The sequence below is a fragment of the Penicillium verrucosum genome (assembly GCF_028828655.1).
Source record: "Penicillium verrucosum strain IBT 35672 chromosome Unknown utg000001l_segment0_segment0, whole genome shotgun sequence".
NCBI lineage: Eukaryota > Fungi > Ascomycota > Eurotiomycetes > Eurotiales > Aspergillaceae > Penicillium > Penicillium verrucosum.
This window is the reverse complement of record NW_026643210.1, coordinates 9,370,041-9,391,019: the sequence shown is the minus strand read 5'-3', so window position 1 is coordinate 9,391,019 and position 20,979 is coordinate 9,370,041. Positions and strand designations below refer to the sequence as shown.

The 20,979-nt window shown below is 48.0% G+C and overlaps 8 protein-coding genes across 8 annotated transcripts; 5 read left to right on the top strand and 3 right to left on the bottom strand.

Annotated features, from left to right (window-relative positions):
• Positions 1-424: 424 nt before the first annotated feature.
• N7516_003394 (putative zinc metallopeptidase) lies at positions 425-5,515 on the top strand (the record flags this gene model as incomplete). The annotated part of the gene is given in 9 exon segments (XM_057216114.1): positions 425-474; positions 536-1,480; positions 1,668-1,787; positions 1,832-1,937; positions 1,957-2,822; positions 2,877-2,951; positions 3,004-3,588; positions 3,660-3,834; positions 4,136-5,515. The coding sequence occupies 9 exon segments, from the start codon at positions 425-427 to the stop codon at positions 5,513-5,515; spliced, it is 4,302 nt and encodes a 1,433-aa protein (XP_057077997.1).
• Positions 5,516-5,757: 242 nt separating this feature from the next.
• N7516_003393 (N-terminal protein methyltransferase) lies at positions 5,758-6,468 on the bottom strand (the record flags this gene model as incomplete). Its single annotated transcript, XM_057216113.1, has 1 exon — positions 5,758-6,468. The coding sequence occupies one exon, from the start codon at positions 6,466-6,468 to the stop codon at positions 5,758-5,760; it is 711 nt and encodes a 236-aa protein (XP_057077996.1).
• A 719-nt stretch (positions 6,469-7,187) lies between these two features.
• Positions 7,188-8,823, top strand: N7516_003392 (uncharacterized protein; the record flags this gene model as incomplete). The annotated part of the gene is made up of 8 exons (XM_057216112.1): positions 7,188-7,282; positions 7,341-7,408; positions 7,480-7,485; positions 7,554-7,671; positions 7,770-7,869; positions 7,975-8,125; positions 8,181-8,437; positions 8,494-8,823. The coding sequence occupies 8 exons, from the start codon at positions 7,188-7,190 to the stop codon at positions 8,821-8,823; spliced, it is 1,125 nt and encodes a 374-aa protein (XP_057077995.1).
• Positions 8,824-9,132: 309 nt separating this feature from the next.
• On the bottom strand, positions 9,133-10,338 carry N7516_003391 (MFS transporter; the record flags this gene model as incomplete). The annotated part of the gene is made up of 3 exons (XM_057216111.1): positions 9,133-10,024; positions 10,091-10,137; positions 10,189-10,338. 3 exons carry the CDS (start codon positions 10,336-10,338, stop codon positions 9,133-9,135), a joined length of 1,089 nt encoding a protein of 362 aa, XP_057077994.1.
• A 1,012-nt stretch (positions 10,339-11,350) lies between these two features.
• N7516_003390 (uncharacterized protein) lies at positions 11,351-12,951 on the top strand (the record flags this gene model as incomplete). The annotated part of the gene is made up of 2 exons (XM_057216110.1): positions 11,351-11,540; positions 11,594-12,951. The coding sequence occupies 2 exons, from the start codon at positions 11,351-11,353 to the stop codon at positions 12,949-12,951; spliced, it is 1,548 nt and encodes a 515-aa protein (XP_057077993.1).
• Positions 12,952-13,189: 238 nt separating this feature from the next.
• Positions 13,190-13,876, bottom strand: N7516_003389 (uncharacterized protein; the record flags this gene model as incomplete). Its single annotated transcript, XM_057216109.1, has 2 exons — positions 13,190-13,398; positions 13,468-13,876. 2 exons carry the CDS (start codon positions 13,874-13,876, stop codon positions 13,190-13,192), a joined length of 618 nt encoding a protein of 205 aa, XP_057077992.1.
• Positions 13,877-14,531: 655 nt separating this feature from the next.
• N7516_003388 (DNA-directed DNA polymerase gamma MIP1) lies at positions 14,532-18,040 on the top strand (the record flags this gene model as incomplete). Its single annotated transcript, XM_057216108.1, has 2 exons — positions 14,532-14,706; positions 14,775-18,040. The coding sequence occupies 2 exons, from the start codon at positions 14,532-14,534 to the stop codon at positions 18,038-18,040; spliced, it is 3,441 nt and encodes a 1,146-aa protein (XP_057077991.1).
• A 786-nt stretch (positions 18,041-18,826) lies between these two features.
• N7516_003387 (putative CorA family metal ion transporter) lies at positions 18,827-20,941 on the top strand (the record flags this gene model as incomplete). Its single annotated transcript, XM_057216107.1, has 5 exons — positions 18,827-20,459; positions 20,517-20,590; positions 20,636-20,688; positions 20,737-20,790; positions 20,848-20,941. 5 exons carry the CDS (start codon positions 18,827-18,829, stop codon positions 20,939-20,941), a joined length of 1,908 nt encoding a protein of 635 aa, XP_057077990.1.
• Positions 20,942-20,979: the final 38 nt, after the last annotated feature.

Sequence of the window (20,979 nt, the reverse complement as noted above, 5' to 3'; positions counted from 1 at the left end):
CTTAACATCCATGGATATTTTCCGATGCGGGGAAATGTTTTGAAGCGTCATTCCTGAACCTTCCAATTTCACCTGCCTTTTTTTATTATTTGATTTGATACGTTTTCATAACTGATTGGCTCGAAATCAACTTGCCCAGGTGGAAGAGGATGGCGGTTAAGCGGACCGTCTTAAGACACTTCCGCTTTTCCGACTTGGTGGGGTTGAACTCCCCAGGGCCCCCCCACTTAGCCGCCAAAGGAGACCATCAGATTGGACTTGAGATATTGCGAATTCCTAGATCTTATGGCCTATGACCTAAATGGACGATGGTTCATATTGGGATACATCTCGCATACTTAAAGGCAGTAAGTGTCCCATTATTTCTCGTTTATTCGAGTTCAGTCTCAAGCTTTACGGTTCTATTTGGAGAGAAACTGCTACTATGACTACAGTCACAACCACTACTCCGCCTCTCAATCAATCTTCTTTTGAGTGAGCTACCTACGTTACCCTGTATAGTTATTAGACAACAATTACTAATTGAGAACGCTAGCCTAAGTGGTCCATATGGGGATTGGAGAGACGACCTTCATAATCAGGGCTATGCCGTGATCAAGAATGCCATCGACCCAGAAAGGGCCCAAGTCTACCAGCGCAAAGCCCTGGATTGGCTCAAGTCTTTCAGCCCAGCCCTCGATCTTGATGATCCTTCCACGTGGATCAAAGACAACTTGCCTGTCCAAAGCAAGGTGAATACATTTAATGGGTATTCCGTCACCCATGAGAAATTCATGTGGGATGCTCGCATGGAACCAAAGGTATTGGAGGCATTTGCCAAGCTCTGGGGTACCGATGAGCTACTCGTCTCGTTTGACGCATTGAATATCACTCTGCCGAACCAAAAAGATAAGCCTGCTCAAAAGCCATGGCCCCACGTGGACCAGTCGCCGTTCCGTCGCGGGCTCCACTGTATTCAGGGCATCATCAACCTAAGCCATGCGGGTCCCGAAGATGGATCCCTGATGGTGTTCCCGAGATCGAATACCGTAACCGAGGGGTTCTTCGACACCGAGACCGATCCATCCACCTGGGAGCAAAAGGACATACGCCTATTCAGCGTGGAAGAAATCAAGTGGTTTGAAGATCATGGTATGAAACCATCCAAGGTACTTGCCGAGCCCGGGGATTTAATCTTATGGGATTCACGAACTGTACATTGGGGTGGGGAACCAACAGTCAACAGCAACACGATCCGAACGGTGATTTATGCATCATATGCCCCTTTTGCGTTAGCCACGGAAGAGAGTTTGAGGCGGAAGAAAGAAGCTTTTGAAACTTATCGAGCCACGACTCATTGGCCACACGAGAATATAGTTATACGCGATGGAGTGGTACATCTCCCGGATGGGAGTGTTGACCCCCGCAATCGATCTATGCCGTTGGAAGTACCAGAACATACAGATCGGTTACTTCAACTAGCAGGAGTAAAGTCATATCGGTAAATTAATAGAATTTCTTTGGTTTTCTTTTTCTTTTTTTGTTTTCCCCCTTTCTGTTTTCTCTGTTTTTTGGAGTTGTCCACATGAAACTAAAAGCACCACTTGATTCTTGATTATTAAGGCTAAGCTGGTTTTTTTTTTTTTTTTCCTTTGGCGTTTTTCACTGACGACCCCGCAGTGAGAGAGTCTTCGACGTCGATCTTCCGTTATTGCTCACAAAGCAAATATGAAATCATTTGAATCTCGCCCTCCCGTTGATTATCCACGGAAGCGTGCATCAATCGCATGTAATTTCTGTCGACATCGGTGCGCTTTCAATTCCTATTTTTGAATCAGGTCACTAAAAGTAGACAGGAAACGAAAGTGCGATGGTCAAAAGCCAACATGTGGCCTCTGCACCGACGCGGGGGCTCAGTGTGTCTATCAAGAAAGCGACAGGTAGAAAACGTCAAACTCGTGTAAAAAGGGTTCCTAGATAGTGACGATCCATAGGGTGCAGGATATCCCAGCTGAAATCCTGCTTCGCTTGACCCATCTGGAAACCCTGATCGAGCAACAAAAGGACGCCATCACCGAGCTCTCAGCACGAGTAGCCTCTTCATCGGAACATCCGGCTCGATCGGCTCCCTCTATCTATTCGTCACAGCCAAAATACGACTGGGATCCATCATCCGAACATGTCTACGATAAATCCTCCTTCGGCCTCTTTTCACCGGAGAACAACACATACGGCAATGAATATGCATTTACTATTCCTTTTGGGTATTATACGCCAACAGGAAGTCTATTTGCGTTAGATCGAGTCAAAAATTTGGTTGGCGATTACCCTCAAGACTTTTTCAAGCAGATAGAGAAAAAGAGACCATTCAACAGCACCCAGGTCGCAGGCATACCTCAGGCATTTGAACAAATCGACAGATCCCGACTGCATCCCCAGGTCACCAAACCTCTGATCACTGAGTTCCTCCGCCATGTTCATCCATTCTTCCCAATTGTCGAGCCGCAGTTGTTACATATGCTCTTTGACACTTTCTCTACATACACCAAGGTCAACAGCATCCAGACTTCACTGTATCTTATCATTCTGGCTTTAGGAAAGGTCTCCTCGAATCCTCAACGAATTTTTGATATCGAGGCCGACCAAGATCTGAGTGGAATGGAATATTTCGCTTCCGCATATCACTACTTGAACAACCCGTTGATAACGTCCTTCACAGCGGACCACTTGTTGCCTTTGGCTTTATTCTACGGCTCGATGTATCTGCGTCACATAGGACGCCCAATCCAAGCATGGCAAATGATTCGTGAGGCGTCTGGTAGTGTTCAGATCATGATTTCCGAGTGAGTGTCTTCTCTGATACATGTCTCTGTGATATTGATATTAATTGGATACAGACTACATGACATGAACACGCACGAAGAGCGCGCTAGTCTCTATCGAATTGCATGGGGTTGCTTCATTCTCGAATGGTTGGTATACCCCCTGGGATTATCCTGCATTCAACTAACCACCTCGACCCAGTGACGATCTCGCAGAGTTTCATTTCCCTCCCAGTGGCATTGAACTCCTCGTCGAGAGATTGCCCTTTCCTCGAATTTCGGAAGATAGCCGAAATGGCCACCTTGTTTTCCTCGCAATGTGCTCCATCCGAAAGCTTCTCAACCGTGTGCACAGTGCTCTCTATGTAAAATCTGACCAGGAGAATTTCCATGCCAGCCCTCCGCCTCAACACACAAGTGATACTACCCCCAGTGCAACTCCACAAAAGCATTCGATTACATCTCTTAAGACAATTAGCGAGGAGCTCGATCGTCAATTGGAGGACTGGTTCGGCTCTCTCCCAAATCCCATCCGGCCAACCCTCGGCAATACAATCTCTGCAAATCACCCTTACGACACTTACATTCTCTCCCGATACTATGTCACAAAACACATCATCTGCCGCCCGAGTCTGATTTTTGCTGCCCATACCCAGGGCAGTACGGTGTTGCCAGAGTTTGTCTTCGCGAATTGCAAGAAGTGCGTCGATAGCTGTCGCAAATTCATATGGGCCGCATCGATTCTTATGCGGCAGAGAACACACGGAAGCTGGCACAGAATGCAAGCGTAAGATCGTCTTTCTACTTTCAGGTGGCTTTTGACAGGTTGAAGTTCACTTACTTATTTTACACATCTAGAATGCTGGCTGCTATTTTTACTCTCTCGACTGCGAAAACCACGCCGGCTTTAGAGGCCCTCGTTCCGGACTTCGACGAGCTAGTGAAAGACGCAATTCAATGCATTGAGCTTTGGGCGGGACATTGCGAAGCAGCAGATACAGTTATCAGCATGTTGAAGACAATCCGCCAGAAAGTGCGAGTATTAGTTCGGGGAGCTTAGTAGAGAGCCCTCTCGATTTATACTTGGGTAGATGTACGTATTTTTTTTACTTCGCATTTCCATGTATATTTGTGAATTTGAATGCGCTGGCGATCGTCGAGGCTACTATTTTTCGTTTTAGCCTACTGAATATATTGTTATTTAAAGGTCATCCACGGTGCGTTTGTTATCAGTAAAAAACCCCCACGCGCTGCGGGGGACTTCGGGAAAGGGTTCAACCCAAACAATACTTCACTTGCTCAAGAATATGTCTCCACCACGACTGACGAGCCAGATTAATTCCATCCATGGTGTTCGACTCGCAGGGGAGCCGTCCACCTGGGATATCCAGATTAGATACCCCACAGACTCCCCACAAGGCACAGTCACCTCTGTGACCCCGCACGAACCCTCTACTAAGGATGATTTCGAGTCTCCTCTAGCCCTACCAGCCTTGACACACCCTCACATCCACCTGGATAAGGCCTTTATCCACAGTGCAACTGAATATGCCCCATTTCTACCTACAACTGGCACCTTTCAGGAGGCTTTGACCTCCACGACCCAGGCTAAACAACAATTCAGCCATTCTGATCTCATTAGAAGAGGAGAGTGGCTTCTTGCTGAGTCTGTTGCATCGGGTGTCACTGCAATGAGGGCATTTGTGGAGGTGGACCATACAGTGCAGCTTACTTGCTTAGAAGCTGGTGTTGCATTGAAGAATCAATGGAAGGATTCCTGCAATATCCAAATCGTCTGTTTTGCGCAAGATCCTATATTCTCCACTGAACATGGAGAACAAAACAAAGCCTTTCTGGAAACTGCTCTTCATAAATATTCACAAATCGATGTTATCGGGACAACACCATACGTCGAATCCAGTCCCGACGCTGCAAAGCAAAACATCGAATGGACGATTGGTCGTGCCTTGCAGCTGAACAAACACGTCGACTTCCATCTCGATTACAACCTCGATTCAAACAAAGAGGCCCTAGTTTGGCATGTCTTACAAACCCTCAAACAGCAAAGCTGGACCACCCACTCAACAGACAAGCGTGTCATGCTCGGTCATTGCACACGGCTGACACTGCTCACAGAGAACGAATGGGCCCGACTGGCAACTGAAATCCACAAGAATGAACTCCCAGTCAGCTTCGTAGGTCTACCAACAAGTGATATGTACATGGCATCACCTCCCAGAACGAGCGGGGACTACAACCCATCACAATATCGCCCGAGAGGCACTCTACAAGTCCTAGAGATGATCCGGAAATACAACCTGGATGCCGTGGTCGGGGTGAACAATGTCGGGAATTCATTTACCCCATGGGGGTTGCCAGATCCGTTATCGTTGGCTTGTCTCGGCGTGGGAATTTACCAGGCGGGCAGTCAGGCGGATGCTGAGTTACTTTATGAATGTGTGTCGACACGAGCTAGGGCGGCTATTGGGCTCTCGCCATCTCATTCGGGTCTATGTGTAAAGCAGGGGTGTCGACCGGACCTGTTGGTGGTTCATCATAGAGATGACACTGGGTGTGGAGTATCTCGGCTGCGAACAAATGTTGCAGAGGTTGTGTGGACTCCGCCGGGGAAATTGAATAGGGATGTGGTTTCTGGTGGACGACTTAAGATTTCTCCTTTTGTTGTGGAATCAGATGGTCCGTATCAAATTTGATTTTTGTTCCAGACGACAGTGGCCATCGAAGAAAGTGGTTATGTATGTACATCACGGTCAATGGATGGGATCAAAAGCATCCATGCGAATTGACGATTAAAGATATGAATCAACGCATTGTAGTGAGCAAGCATCCATCAAAGTCCCCACCCAATTAATAATAGAAATCCGCAGACACCCCGTGGACTAATCTAGCATTTTGGATCGTCAAAGATCAGGCAAAAGAGAGACACAAGGCAGGACTAATTGGTTGTCTTCGGCCGCAGAGCATAGAATTGCACAGGCAATAGATTTAAAGACGGCGGGAAGCCCTTCTGACGTTCGGACTTGACGATCTCCATGCCAGCAGCCTCGAAGACCTGTCTGAATTTCGCATCTGTCCTTGTGACACTGCTATCTTCACTGTCGTACACATCCTGTCTAGAGACATGGGTAGACAGGTTCTCCTTGACAACCATAAGACCAGTTTCAGTCAAGGCTTTCCGACACCGCACGGTATAGTCAATGAGCTGTGAATCGGTGAGATGGCCCGCACACCACTGGACCCAGATCAAATCGTATTTCTTCTCCGGGGACCAATCTTCAATGCCACGAGTGTAGATGGTTCCAATGATGCCGTCTCGTTTCAATTGGCTGTCTCTCATCACTTGTGTGAACTTGGCTATTGGCTCTACCGCATCTACCACGTCACAGACCTGGCTCAGGAAGCCCTCTGTCACCCGGCCGACTCCAGCGCCGCAGTCCACACCTTGGTGGAAGTTGCCCTCGGATTGAACACCCGGTATTAAACGGCGGATCTTGGCTAGGAAAGTTTTAGAGCCTTTTAGGTCAATGCGTGACACTGAAGGGAAATCGCCCAGCATGCTGCCCGTGGTGGCTGGGACACTGTCCCAATATTCCAAGGACTTGGCATGATTGATTTTGGAATCGGCTGTAGTGTTTGGATCTGTCATGTTGGAAGTTTTGATAATGTTGGCCTGTAGAATGGTTTATCAAAATGATTGAAATATCCGTAATAGGCAGGAATAGGAATGTTTGGGTGGATGAGTTGCACAACATAATCACCTGCGGACCAAATCAATATCTATCTCTCCATCACGTGATGATATAATTGCAACCCCGTCCAACGTTCTTCAAGGTACAACATGCTCTTCCAAGGTTCAATGTGCTTATATGCATACTTTCTTGTGATTGGTTAAATTATTTTCTTCTTTGTCTCAGGGCTCAAGTGCATTCTTGGCAAATTGACTTTAAATTGACCCTAATTTGGTCTCGTAAAGACGTGATACGCTAAACAGGGGGGAAAAAGAAAAAGCAAAAAGAAAGGCAAAAAGAAAAAAAAATCCCAAACCCAGACAGTGGGCTGTGCTATGATCGACAGGGATAAAAGGATAAATCAGAAAATAAAAACCAATCTCGATCTTCAATACTCCTGTACCCTGAAACTTGAGCTCAGGGACTGGGGCTTACGTGTACATTCAACACTTGGGGGGGGACACACCCGTTGAAACGGCCTTGTGATTGGAAAGTGTGCCCGTAGTGTCTCCATAAGCGTGTAAACTGCCGATCCCTTCATAAATCGTTTCTTTCCCCTTATCATCTCTCTTTCAACCACTTTTTTTTAAACTCACCACAGTCATTCCTTTATACTGTTCTTTTTGATTTTTTCACCATGGCAAATGGTCGCTCGTCACAGGATGAGCGTAAGCTCGAGGGTGGCTCTGAAGCCCCTAAGGACAATGGCCTCCACCCCGGTTTTTACATTGCGTACGTAACAACTGAAGACCTCGTTGTCCAGAATTAAAACTAACCCTCGAATTTTTAGCCTGTGGATTGCTCTGAGTTCCAGTGTCATCCTCTTCAACAAATGGGTTCTCGCGAGCGCCAAGTTCGGTATGAATCCCTTCTCTTTAATCCCTTGTTATTCGCTTTTGGACTTCGCCGCTAACTTTGATTGTTTCTAGACTTCCGTGAGTCCCTCCGCCAAATCGATATTTAACCGCGTCCCAAGAAATCAATTACTAACATGAGATACCAGCGCTCTTCTTGACCACCTGGCACATGGTCTTCGCCACGGCGATGACCCAGATTCTCGCCCGGTTCACTACCGTGCTTGACTCGCGCCACAAGGTCCCTATGAACCCGGCCACCTATACGTGAGCAACCCCGATAATGCAATATGGGATATGGAATAGCTAGCATGGCTGCAATCCGACCCGAATTCTCGATCGCTAACCGGTGGATTTGTGTACAGACGCGCCATTGTGCCCATTGGTGTCATGTTCAGTTTGAGTTTGATCTGTGGTAACTTGGCATACCTCTACCTGAGTGTTTCCTTCATTCAGATGCTTAAGGTGCGTTTGAACCGGGAGTTTGGCTTTAATACGATCTCCGTCCACTCTCAAATTCTAGGCTCGACTCAGGGCTAATCCCAAGTTTTTTTTTTTTTTTTTTTTTAGGCCACCAACGCTGTTGCGACCCTTTTGGCCACCTGGGCCTTCGGAATCGCTCCTACCAACTTGAAGACTCTCGGCAATGTGGCTCTCATTGTTGTCGGTGTTGTGATTGCCTCGTTCGGCGAGATCAAGTTCGAGATGTTCGGCTTCCTCAGTATGTGATATGTGAATCTGGTATATTTGACCTTCTAGTCCTAACAACTATGCAGTCCAGATTGCCGGTATCGTCTTCGAGGCCCTCCGTCTTGTCATGGTGCAGCGTTTGCTCAGCTCCGCCGAGTTCAAGATGGATCCCTTGGTCTCTCTGTACTACTACGCCCCGGCCTGCGCTATCACCAACGGTGTCGTCACCCTCTTCGCTGAGGCTCCCCGTCTTACCATGGGTGATATCTACGGTCTCGGTGTCGGAACTCTTATTGCCAACGCACTGGTTGCTTTCCTTCTTAACGCTTCCGTTGTTTTGCTGGTAAGTGTTTTTTTATCTCATAATAACCAACCAGTCCATTACTAACACCCCAATAGATTGGCAAGACTTCTGCTGTTGTCCTGACCATGGCCGGTGTCCTTAAGGATATCCTCCTTGTCGGTGCCTCCATGTTCATTTTCCGCGACCCCGTCACTGCCCAGCAGTTCTTCGGTTACTCTATTGCCCTGGCTGGTCTGGTGTACTACAAGCTCGGTGCTGAGAAGTGCCAGAGCCTTGCTACCGATGTGCGCCTCCAGGTTGGTGAGTACAACCGCAGCAACCCTGCCCGCACCAAGGCCATCCTCATCGGTGTGCCTTGCGCTCTCATTCTGTTCGTTCTCTACAGCGGTAGCTCCGCTCCCGCTGCTGCTCAGGTGACCCACTAAGCACGAACGCGCGTACATTGGCGAACTGAAGCAATCGACGGAAATTTGGAACGCGCGGGGTACATTCCGCGTGGGCCTATTGTTTCACGAATCCAAGCTTGGGTAAACAAAACCCGATGCTTATGTTAAATTTTGATAAAGACCATGTCTTGTCTTGTCTGGACAGGACAGAACATGCATGTAAAGTTAGGGACATAGACGATATCTGGCTGTTTTCATTGGGGATAGGATTTATAATAAACGGCTGTATGAAATTGATATATTGTATCGACTCCACATTCATTCCTAGTATTTCCATTCTTAGCCCTCTTATGGATAACGCTTGAACAAAATATCCGCCAGACCGTAACAAACAGCCCCAACAGCAAAAGTAGCAGCAAATACCGAAAACCCAACGACGTACCCAGGCGAGTCTTCCGCCGGAAACAGGGCGGTCCCATATAACTGCGCCAAAGCAGCAACGCTAGTCATCCACGCGAGCATGATCGCACGAACATCACGAGCAACCGAGGCCAGAGCCGTAGTAGCAAATGAAAGAGCCAACGCATTCCCCGTCCAGAGAGTCATATTAATGAAGCACAGAAACACATATCGCGCAGTATAGTTCCGAATACCCGCCGTAAGAGCGAAAAACACCATCCCGACCATCATATTGCCCACCAGTAGCCGTCCCCTAGTATGGGGATTGCGATCAGCGAACCAGCAAATCGGGATAGCGGCAGCCAGAGAGGTAATATAGAGTGGAGCTGTCATGTACTGCGCCGTAGTGGAAGTGTATCCCATGTCCTTGACCAAAGCTGGATAGAAGTATGAGATTGCCCCGGCTCCTACAAGGGTCATGGACCCCGGGACCAATACCCATGTTCGCCAGTTTGAGAGTGCTTCGAGCAAGAGTATAAGTATGGGGATGTTTGGGGGTTTGGAGTCAAGGCGATCGGCGATTCTATCCTGGAGGAGTCGCTGTTGAGCTAGCCTTCGTTCTTCGGGGGATAGTCCCCGACTGTTGTGCGGGTAGTCGAGCAGTGTCCAGTGGACTACCAAGCTTACACCGGCAGTTGCGACTCCTTCGACTATGAAGAGCCATCTCCAGCTGCGGATACCGTGTGCGCCATCTAATGTCGTTGTGATGGCTCCTGATATTACACCACCAAAGGCTCCCGACAGTATTCCTGCGGTCAGGAAGATGAGGAACCGTTTTGACCTGCTTTGAGTTAGGTTAAGTTATCTTTTTCAAGGCTGTGTTATATTATTGTATAAGCAAACATACTGCTCGTTCTTTCGATACCATGTAGAAATCAAAAAGATCACAGCTGGCTTTACCAATAGTTAGAGGTTAATTCCGGGAGTATTGTTCAAGTCACTCACACTAAATCCTGCTTCAAAGACCCCAAGAAGGAATCTTAGGGCTATTAGTTGGCTTTGGTTACGGACAGCTCCTATCAAGGCTGCGACAGATCCCCATGCAAATGTGATTATTGGAATGAAAACAGATGGACGAGTACGAGAGAGAATCATGCTGGATCTAGCCTTAGCATTTTGCATGTGCGACTCGAAGCTTTCATCTTACTTGGATGGCACCGCAGAAATAGTATAGCCAATGATCCATACTATCACGGCTGTATAGTATTGATGCGATGTGAGGTGGAGATCCTCTTCCATTCCGGCGATCTTTGCAAGGCCAATGTTGGATCTATCCTACATAGTACTTTCAGCGGAATATAGTTGGCAATTGCTAGGTTAAGGTGTCATACTATGTAGGAGAAAAGATAAAGAAAAAAGATTGAAGGCATCAAGTAGAGATCGATCTTTCGAACGAGCTTCTTCTCGGCGTCTAGATCAATCATTCTCCTGGAGGTATCCTGATATTTGCTGTGTTGGGCAGATATAGACATCTCAACAATGGAAGATTTTAATAATTGTTAGGTGAAAGGGTGATATTGTTAAGGGGTATGCCTTTTTCAACCACCATCCCTCGTATCTACAGTGGTCTTATATCGTCAAAGGGAGTGTTAGTCTACATGGAGAAATCTTGTTCAACTAGGCCCATCCTCGGGATTAGGTAGGGTTGAAAATACTGAATGGTTGTCGATACGATCTTGTTCGATGTCACAAACATTCCACAACATTGTTTGTGTCGTAGCAAAGTCCAAATCAAAACATTCTGTCAAGACTATGGTAGGGCTATCTACAAGTATGCCGAGAACCAATGGGGGATATAGAACTATGTAGGCAACTAACTCTATAAAAAGATAAGGGTAGAGAAATTCTGTATTACAGTCCTATTTGAACCTGGCAGTTATTTTATACCAAACATTTCTAATTGTAGAAGTCCGACGAGTTATGGCGGAGTTGGCCGTTTTGGGATGTCGCCGTTTAGGGAAATGTGTCATTGTTGCGCCTTCCGGCCCAGACGTGCCCCCAATGTCTTAAATTTCGTTTGGCTATCCAACCTTGGACATTTGTCAGTGGCTTCACATAAAATTAGAAGCTTGTCAACTGTTGAAAATAACAGAACAAATATTTGGCCATGACGACCAATAGAGGGATTGTGGTCATATCAGGAGGAAGCGCGGCCAACAATCTTGTCGATGTATTCAACGCCGTCCGTGAAAGCAAGAATTGTCCACTTAGCTACATCATTCCAATCAGTGATAATGGAGGATCCTCTTCCGAGTTAATTCGAATATTCGGTGGCCCTGGGATCGGTGATGTTCGGAGTAAGCCCAACACCTTGGATCTTCCCTAACTCGCCTGCTAACTTGTCCGACAGGTCGATTGGTACGCCTGATTCCGGATTCGCCAGCAAATTCTGAGAGGTCAGCAGTTAAGGCATTGTTTAACCATCGGCTACCCGCGGAAGCAGGCACTGCAACCAATGAATGGCAGTCCATCGTTGACGGCACTTCGGGACTATGGACAGCCATCCCCCCTGCAAAGAAAGAGTTGATACGCTCCTTCTTCAATGTATTAAACTTGGAAATCCTGAAACGAGCCCGACCGCCATTATCGACCTTTGAATTTACCTCCGCAAGTGTGGGAAATCTTTTTTTGACTGCCGCCCGGCTGTTCAGTGGAAGTTTCGAAAGTGCCATCTATCTACTCGGGAGTATCTGCGGCGTCCCGTCAGATCTGGTGCGCGTAATCCCAGCCATCAACTCCAATTTCTCCCACCATATCTCTGCATCGCTTGCGGACGGAACTGTCATTGTCGGTCAGAACAGCATCTCGCACCCAAGCGAGGCGACGGCCCTCGAGCACAACTCCCGCTCTAGGAGGCCGAGTCTGCTTCTTGCCGACGGAGACGATGTTGATTACAGCGATTCTGAAATGTCGGACCCGACGACATATGAAGAGGATCATCTGCCGGGCTCTCTGGCAACTCTCCGCAACAAGAATATCAAATTCAGTAAAACCGAGAATGAAGATTTGACTTCCAGAATTACTCGCATCTGGTACATCAACCCCTACGGTCAGGAGATCCGACCACCCGCGAATCCACGCGTGCTGGAAGCCATAAACGATTCCCAGGCAATTATCTACAGTATCGGATCTCTCTACACATCAATTATCCCTGCCATCATCCTACGAGGCGTAGGCAAAAGCATCGTCTCCAGTCCAGCTCGACACAAGATCCTCATTTTGAACGGATCGTTGGATCGAGAAACGGGGCCTCCATCTGCACCATTTGCCGCATCTGATTTCGTGGAAGCGATTGTGAGCGCTGGAGAAGAAAGTCGTGGACGGGGCCCAATTGTTCATGCTCAACATCGAAGTCAGAGTCAGCACCCCGCGACCACTTCAAGGCAAGACAATGTTCGAAATTACAGAGCCCTTCCTTATACCAACTATGTGACTCATGTCTTGCATCTGGATGGTCCGGGGACACCGCATGTGGACCGTGAGCGGCTCGCGCATATGGGGATTGAAACGCTTCGTCTTTACGGACGAAAAATTATGTCGAAGGATGGTGATAAGGAGACCGTTGTGGGGATGCAATATGATCCTAATGCTCTGGTGCAGGCTATTGAGGTTGTTTTGGGGAAGAAGGGGGATGCAATGGTTCGAGGGGGTCTGGGAAATGCGCTGGGTCGACGGAATACACTCGATCATGCAAGAAGGGAACGGTAGGATATGCGAATCTGTTTTAGAAGTAAAGATTGTATTATAGTCTACATCGAGATACAACTACGTATACACATAATGTAAATCAGTAGAAAATGGAACTCCATTCGTCAATCCCAGGTCGTTAATCACAGACGTAACTCGTTTATGCAAAAAAAAAAATACCACCCATACCATGCCCCGAGTCGCAATGCCGCTATAAACAAAGTTTTGAAGAGCCGAGAGAAAAACTGATGCAAAGGCACTACGTGCCAGATGCGGCAAGATCACCTCGCTTTTTCGTTAGAAACAACAGCGGAATGAGATTCTTAGCCTTCCCAGGCGTCTCCTTTCGCGAGATCGGCGTGCGGCACACCGGGCAGGTACCCTTGTGTTGTTTCGAAGAATCACCGCCGCGTGTTTGTTCGCTCATCTTCAAGCAGTCGATGATACACTTGTGACAAAAGAGATGCCCTGAACATGTGAAGTCAGTAAAAGCCTTAACATACCCAAAGCCTATGTATTGTAGAATCAAGAACATACCACATGATGTGCTTGTTGCGTCCACGGGCGTCTCCATGCAAATGGGACATTTGTAAGCGAGTATAGCGGAGAGTTTTGAATTACTCTCTGCCGACGGCTGCGCTTTAATGGCATCCTCCCTCTGCTTGGCCACTGTTCGAGCGAGTGCGGCCGCGCCTGTGTCGTCGGTCATATCGATCGTTTCGATTGGCTCGCCTTCGGAGAGAATCGAAGAGGAGTGTGCGACGGAATCACCGTGTTCATCGCTCCAATGACGACGGCGCTTGACACCGCGCGCAGTAGGCAATTGTCCATGGCGGGATGAGGATGCGTGGTTTGAGGCGGTAGGCGGGGAGGAGGATAAAGCGATAGGATTTTGCCGCGATGATCTGGTTGTCAGGTCGACAACATCAGCTCGGTTTCTGCTCATTGTGACAGACTGGGGAATATGACTCTTTCTAAGAGGGATGCGCCGGGGTTGAAACGAGAAAATTGTCTGGAATTGGAGGAGAAAGTCGTCTGCGGCTCTGCGTTGCCGTGTGGGGGAGGACGTGAGACGATTTGGAATTGGTGGCTAACGAATAGCCTCAGGATTTTAAAAGATTTTTTAAGAGACGAGGCAGCTATGATGGGTCTGAGCTGAAGAACCGTCAGCAAAATTGGGGACTTCTTCAGCGATCAAAGCAGATGATGGCGACAATGCCGGAGCTTATCAAAGAGGTCATGTGGCGATAAGGGATCAGATAAGCCCGCTTTGCATTGTCTGTCTATAATTGGAAAGCGGTCAGTGAGTCAATGGCGGGGTGTTCATTGGAGGATCGTAATATCACGTGGTGAAGGCATGTCCACAACGACAGAATAAGTGCGGTTTGTCTGCAAATAGAAGGCGGTCAATACCATAGGGAAAACCATATTCCGACCTACATGACGCCCAGACCTCCCGGGGTCAGATATCGAGCGATAGGCGATGATATGGAAATTACCTAGCAATACTTCTTTTCTAGGATTTTCTTCGGGCTACCAGTGCAGCCTTACGGCTGTGGCCATACTTCTAACATGACATAACATTGCCAGGTTCTTATTTTATGATGTTATCTTGGAAGTCTTCCTGCGCTCGTTCCAGGGGTGCCCTTAGGTCTTTCTCGCGACCAAATTCGCCGCTTTTGGTTAAGCTGCCATTATGGTACCAATTACACAGAAGTCATACTAGACTTTCCTCTACTTCCGCCGACAATGTTACCACAGCACGATCTCTTTCTGGTGAGTGCCCTGCCTTGCGCGCTTTTCGATAAGAAAACCACCAAATTGCAATTACTGATCTGGCGCAGTCCCTTCCTCGTCTAGATTCAATGACATCGGAGTCCAACAGCTCAGCAACCATGTCCATGCTCAAGTCTTCCCTAATAAAGGTCGCATTCCGGACCCAGAACTAGTCGCACTTTCAAAGGATCATTTGGCTAGACATGAGCTGCTAGGCAAATCTCAAAATAGCGCCGGTCCTGTCGCATTCGATCTTCCTGCTCTCAAGGGGCAAACATTGGACGAGCATTTCTACAAACTCGGAATGGATTCTTCCGAACCTTACCTGTCCTTCGCTAAATCATATGCGGCTCTCAACTGTCCAGCCAAACCGCGCAAATGGGTCAAACGCAGTGGATGGACGAAATACCATACTGATGGCACCTCTGAACCTGTCCATGCCCCCAATGAATCGATGTTAACCTTCGACACGGAGGTCATGTACAAAAATAATTCATTTGCAGTCATGGCTTGCGCGGTAAGCCCGACCGCATGGTATGCGTGGTTATCACCGTGGCTACTCGGCGAATCAAAGAATGAAACACAGCTCGTACCCTTAGGGGACCCTACACAACCCCGAATTGTAGTTGGGCACAATATTGGCTACGATCGAGCCCGGGTCCTCGAGGAATACAATATGCAGCAGTCCCAAAACTTCTTTCTTGACACAATGTCCCTCCACGTGGCGGTCAACGGCATGTGTTCACAGCAGAGACCTACTTGGATGCGCCATAAAAAGAATCAAGACATGAGAGACAAAATCGCCAATGAACACGATTCCGTGGAGCTTGCTGCACTGCTCGAGAACAACATGTTGAGGGAAGAAGAGGAAGAACTTTGGGTAGGGCGAAGCTCGGTGAACTCTCTTCGTGATGTGGCCAAATTCCACTGTGATGTCACCATAGATAAGGCGCAGCGAGATTTCTTCGGTGAACTTGATCGTGACTCTATCCTGGGCAGACTGGAGGAACTTCTCGACTATTGTGCCGCCGACGTTGCCATCACCCACCGTGTCTACCGAAAAGTTTTCCCCAACTTTCTCGAGACATGCCCGCATCCTGTCAGTTTCGGCGCTCTTCGACACTTGTCCTCTGTCATTTTGCCAGTCAACCAGTCCTGGGAAGAATATCTCACCAGTGCAGAGGAAACATATCATAAGCGACTTGACGATGTCCAAAGTAAATTGCTAGCACTATGCGACGAGGCATTGAAATATAAAGACCAACCAGAAATTTACACGAATGATCCTTGGCTACAACAGCTGGACTGGTCCGGCCAAGAGATCAAGATGGCGAAGGGAAAGAAGAAGGGTGACCCTCCTCGGCCGGCAGCTAGGCAAAAGAAACCGGGAATGCCCAAGTGGTACAAGGATCTTTTTACCTCCAATGCCTCAGAGATCAACCTGACCGTGCGAACTCGCATTGCACCTGTTTTACTGAAATTATCATGGGACAGCTACCCTCTTGTTTGGTCAGATCTGCATGGATGGACTTTCCGTGTTCCCCGTGATCAAATCAAGCAGTATGAGAACCAGCCAGTCGTCATGTGCGATATGGCCGAAGAAAAGAACACCGAGTTGCGAGACGATAGAAAAGCCACATACTTCAAAATCCCCCACAAAGACGGCCCACAGGCGAGGTGTACCAATCCGCTTGGCAAGGGTTATATGCAGTATTTCGAGCGTGGAATCCTGTCGTCTCAATATGATCTTGCCAAACAAGCGCTGGATATGAACGCGTCATGTTCCTACTGGATCAGCGCCCGAGATCGAATCAAGGGTCAAATTGTGGTATATGAAGATCAGGTGCAAAAGAGCGGACGGAAAAGTGACGCAAGCGACAATCGTGTCGGATTCATCCTGCCTCAAGTAATTCCCATGGGAACAATCACTCGACGTGCCGTGGAAAATACTTGGCTGACTGCGAGTAACGCGAAGGCCAACCGGGTCGGGTCAGAGCTAAAGGCTATGATCAAAGCACCACCAGGCTACTCGTTCGTTGGAGCCGATGTTGACTCCCAGGAATTATGGATTGCGAGTCTAGTCGGAGATGCCCCATTCCAGATCCATGGAGGAAACGCAATTGGATTCATGTGCTTGGAAGGATCCAAAGCCGAGGGCACAGATCTTCACTCACGAAGTGCATCGATTCTGGGAATCTCGCGTAATGATGCCAAGGTCTTCAACTACGGCCGAATCTATGGGGCAGGCGTCAAGTTCGCCGCTACTTTACTTCGCCAGTTCAACCCGTCTCTGTCTGAAAAGCAGACACAAGAGACTGCCAAGAACCTATACAAAGAGACCAAGGGAACCCGGACTTCACGTCGCCTCTTGAGTGAGACGCCGTTCTGGCGGGGCGGTACCGAATCCTTTGTGTTCAATAAACTCGAAGAGTTCGCGGATCAGGAACGACCTAGAACCCCTGCTTTAGGTGCTGGAATCACCGAGGCGCTCATGCGACGTTTCATCAACAAAGGCAGCTTTATGACATCCCGAATCAATTGGGCCATTCAGTCGTCTGGTGTTGATTACCTCCACCTCTTGATCGTCGGCATGGACTATCTCATCCGACAATTCAACATTCAAGCCCGCTTAGCCATCACTGTTCACGACGAAATCCGCTACCTCGTCAAAGATGAGGACAGGTACCGCGCTGCAATGGCTTTGCAGATTGCCAACGTTTGGACTCGTGCCTTATTCTCCCAGCAAGTGGGAATTGATGACCTCCCCCAATCCTGTGCCTACTTCTCAGCTGTCGATATTGACCATGTGCTTCGTAAAGAAGTCGACATGGACTGTGTGACTCCTTCCCACCCCCACAAAATTCCGCATGGTGAAACGCTAGATATTACTCAACTCCTAGACAAGAATCATCAAGCTTTCTTGGACCCTTCCATCACACCACTGTCACCTCCGAACCCCGAAAAATACCCCTACACCCCACGGGAGTCGGTCATGTCCGCCTTCCAGGCTTCCAACGACATCGATTTCATCAAGGCCCAGATCACCAAGGATGACAAAGAGCTGCGTGATATCATCAAGGAGAAGACGCGGGCAGCTACTAGCGCCAGCGCCAGCGCCAGCGCCCCTGGCTCTCGCACCCCTTCTACCAAACCGAAAGGCAAATCTAGCAATTGGACCTCAGCAAAGCCCCAGCGGGCTGTTCTGATGGACCTGGAGTCAGGCCTCTACCCCGACTTCCAAAACCCCCCTAAGCCTAGTTCTTATGGGAACAAGCAGCCTCAAATGGGATTCCAACGTCCTTCCTGGAAACCAAGGGCAACAGCTCGAGCATAATGCCGTTACCCCCCGTTCGTTTTCTCCCTTTCTCTTTGTATTCTTTTCGGCAACCTATTTTTACTGTAATTATTGCTATATTTTCCCCATCTTGTTTTAACTATTGTGGATGTTGTTATATCTGGAGTGATTGGAAACCAGCATTGGGACGGCGTTACTGTATGATGCATGGTGAGTGTTGATGGAATGGAAATCGTGTACCTATATGTACTTGTACGAATCAATCTTAATGAGTTGAAGAGTCCTAGATATACGGAGTACTAGTTATATAGTTAGCCATGTACGGAGTACGTATGAAGTAGGCCTCGGGAGTACGTACTTCGCCGGGGCTGTTCCCGTCTTCCTTAACTAAGATAAGGTAGTTTACTCCACCCGAACCCCTGTGCACCGGAAACACCGAAAACCCCTTTGTCTTCTCTTTTTTTTTTTTTTTTTCTGATTTTTATGTCTTCATTTCCACATTCATGTTCAATTATATCCTTTCCCTTTGAGAGACGGGTTTCATCTAAATTCTCTCTACGGACGCGGCAGAAAAACGCCCCTTCGACGTCATATCCCCCCCCCACACAAGCTCGACATGTTCTCCCCTGAGGTTGTGGTGTCTCGATGAGACGTGGCATGGATATATTCAAATATACTGGGTATATTTTCGCCAGGGATTGACTAAAATATTTCCCTAGCCCAGAATTTATACCATTGAGGCGGAGCGCATTGAAGTTCGGAGCCGATGAAAACCCGTCATTCCACCGACGCAATTGGATGTGCGCATCTCTATGAACCGTGAAGATGAGCGTACACTCGCTTGATTATGCACAGCAGAGTGCCCCACGGCCTGATATTGATATTGAGATCGGTCGCCCGTCAATCAGCTCCCAAGTCTCTCCAACAGGAAGAGAGAGAGAGGAAACTTCGTCTCCTGCCTTCACCACAGCAGCAGCCCGAGTGAATTCCACCGAGACGACAAAACGCCGAGCTAGACGCAACACTGCCCGCTCATACCACCCCGAAGGATTCGCACAAGATCCCAATTGGCAGCCAGGAACCGAACCTGGCATTGACCCAACCAAGCCGCTACCACCGTACACGTCAGAATGGGCATCCAACATACCCGCGGATCTACACCGACGCTGTCAGATTACGGTGGTGGATTTCTCACAACATGACATGCGACAGTACGAGCTGGACAATGATACACTAGAGCAATTTCTGGAACGGGAGAGAGAGCCCTGGGTACAATGCCGGTGGATCAATGTCAATGGGTTGAGCTGGGATGTAATCAAGATTCTTGGAAATCATAAGAGATTACATCGGCTTGCAATTGAGGATGTTGTTCATACCACTAACCGCACGAAAGCGGATTGGTATTCGGACCATGCCTTCGTCGTACTGACATTGCAAAAGTTGATGAAGATACAAGAAGAGGACTCTGATTCGGAAGACGAGGAAGAAACTCCGATCAGTCGATGGAAATCAAGGGACCGGAAAAGCTCTGTGGTCAGTGACAAGAGCTCGATTTCGTTGAAGCGACCCACGAAGTGGAATGTTATCATGGCGGCATTGAAGGACATCTTCCGATTCAAACCCTCCGGGAGACAGGAGCGCAAGGATAAGGCGACTTATGGATCAAGCGTTCGTCCTGGACTTGGACAATCTTCAAAGCAGAACTCCCACTTTGGAAATGTTGGGACCACCACAGAAACTACTGCCAGGAGTCTTCAACGATATCGCGGCGGTCCGAATGAGGATCGAATTGAGTTCATGGAACGTCATGCTGCACTTGCGGCTAAAGGACTATGTGTCACCTTGGAACAAGTTTCGATCTTCCTACATGCCGATAATACTGTGACGTCCTTCTTCGAAACAAGCGCAGATGACATTGAGTCACCAATTGTTAGGCGCCTCACGTCACCCGAGACTATCCTTCGTCAGTCATGCGACGCCAGTATGCTTTTGCAGGCCATTCTCGATGCCGTGATTGATCTTGCGATTCCAGTCACGATGGCTTATCAAGACGCTATCGGAGACCTCGAATTGGAGGTCCTAACTGATCCAGACATTGAACAGTCGAAGTCTTTATATATCTTGACATCTGAGATTGCAGTTCTGCGGAACTCCATGCAGCCTATGGTGGCTGTGATTAATGCTCTCCGTGATCACCGGTCTGAACCTGTCGGCATACCAGGCTTTGGGATCCTGCGCAATCCCCTTAGCCCAGGTGCCGCAGAATCCGTTGAAACCCACCCACATGTTGGGATAACACCGAATCTGAAGAGTATTGGGGGCACGGGGGTTACTATCAGCTCTATGTGTCATACATATTTGGGCGATGCCCTAGATCACTGCATTACCATTGTTGAAGGGTACGATCAGATGCGGCGTAACGCTGATAACATGATTGACCTTATTTTCAATACTATTGGTACGTTATCTGGCAACTCATGAAGAAATGAAGAAATCAAACTAATACGCTGTGCAGGTGCCTACCAGAATGAAAGTATGAAGCAGCTTACTCTTGTGACTTGTCTTTATCTGCCTATGACATTCTTGACAGTATGTATAGCTTGGATCTATTAAAAACGCAGCTGACAGTTTTAGGGTTATTTCGGAATGAATTTCACGCATTTTGGGGCAATCGAAAACAATGAAGGGTATGTCTTTCAACCCTTCTCTTCTGGACTTGTTGCTAACTTGAGAAGATATTTCTGGAAGATTGCAGTACCCTTCGTCTGCGCCACGATTTTCTTTCTGATGTAAGTTCTGATTCTGATACTCGTGTCTAACACAGTCGAACTAACCTGCATCTTTAGGCGCGACAAAATCCAGCGCTACGCTGTCATGCTTGCTCAGCGACGTTTGATTGTTAGCTCGAGGAAGCAGAGACAAGAGAGGAAGCATAAATAGATCGTGAACCTCCTGCTGCTTACTGTTCTTATTATTAT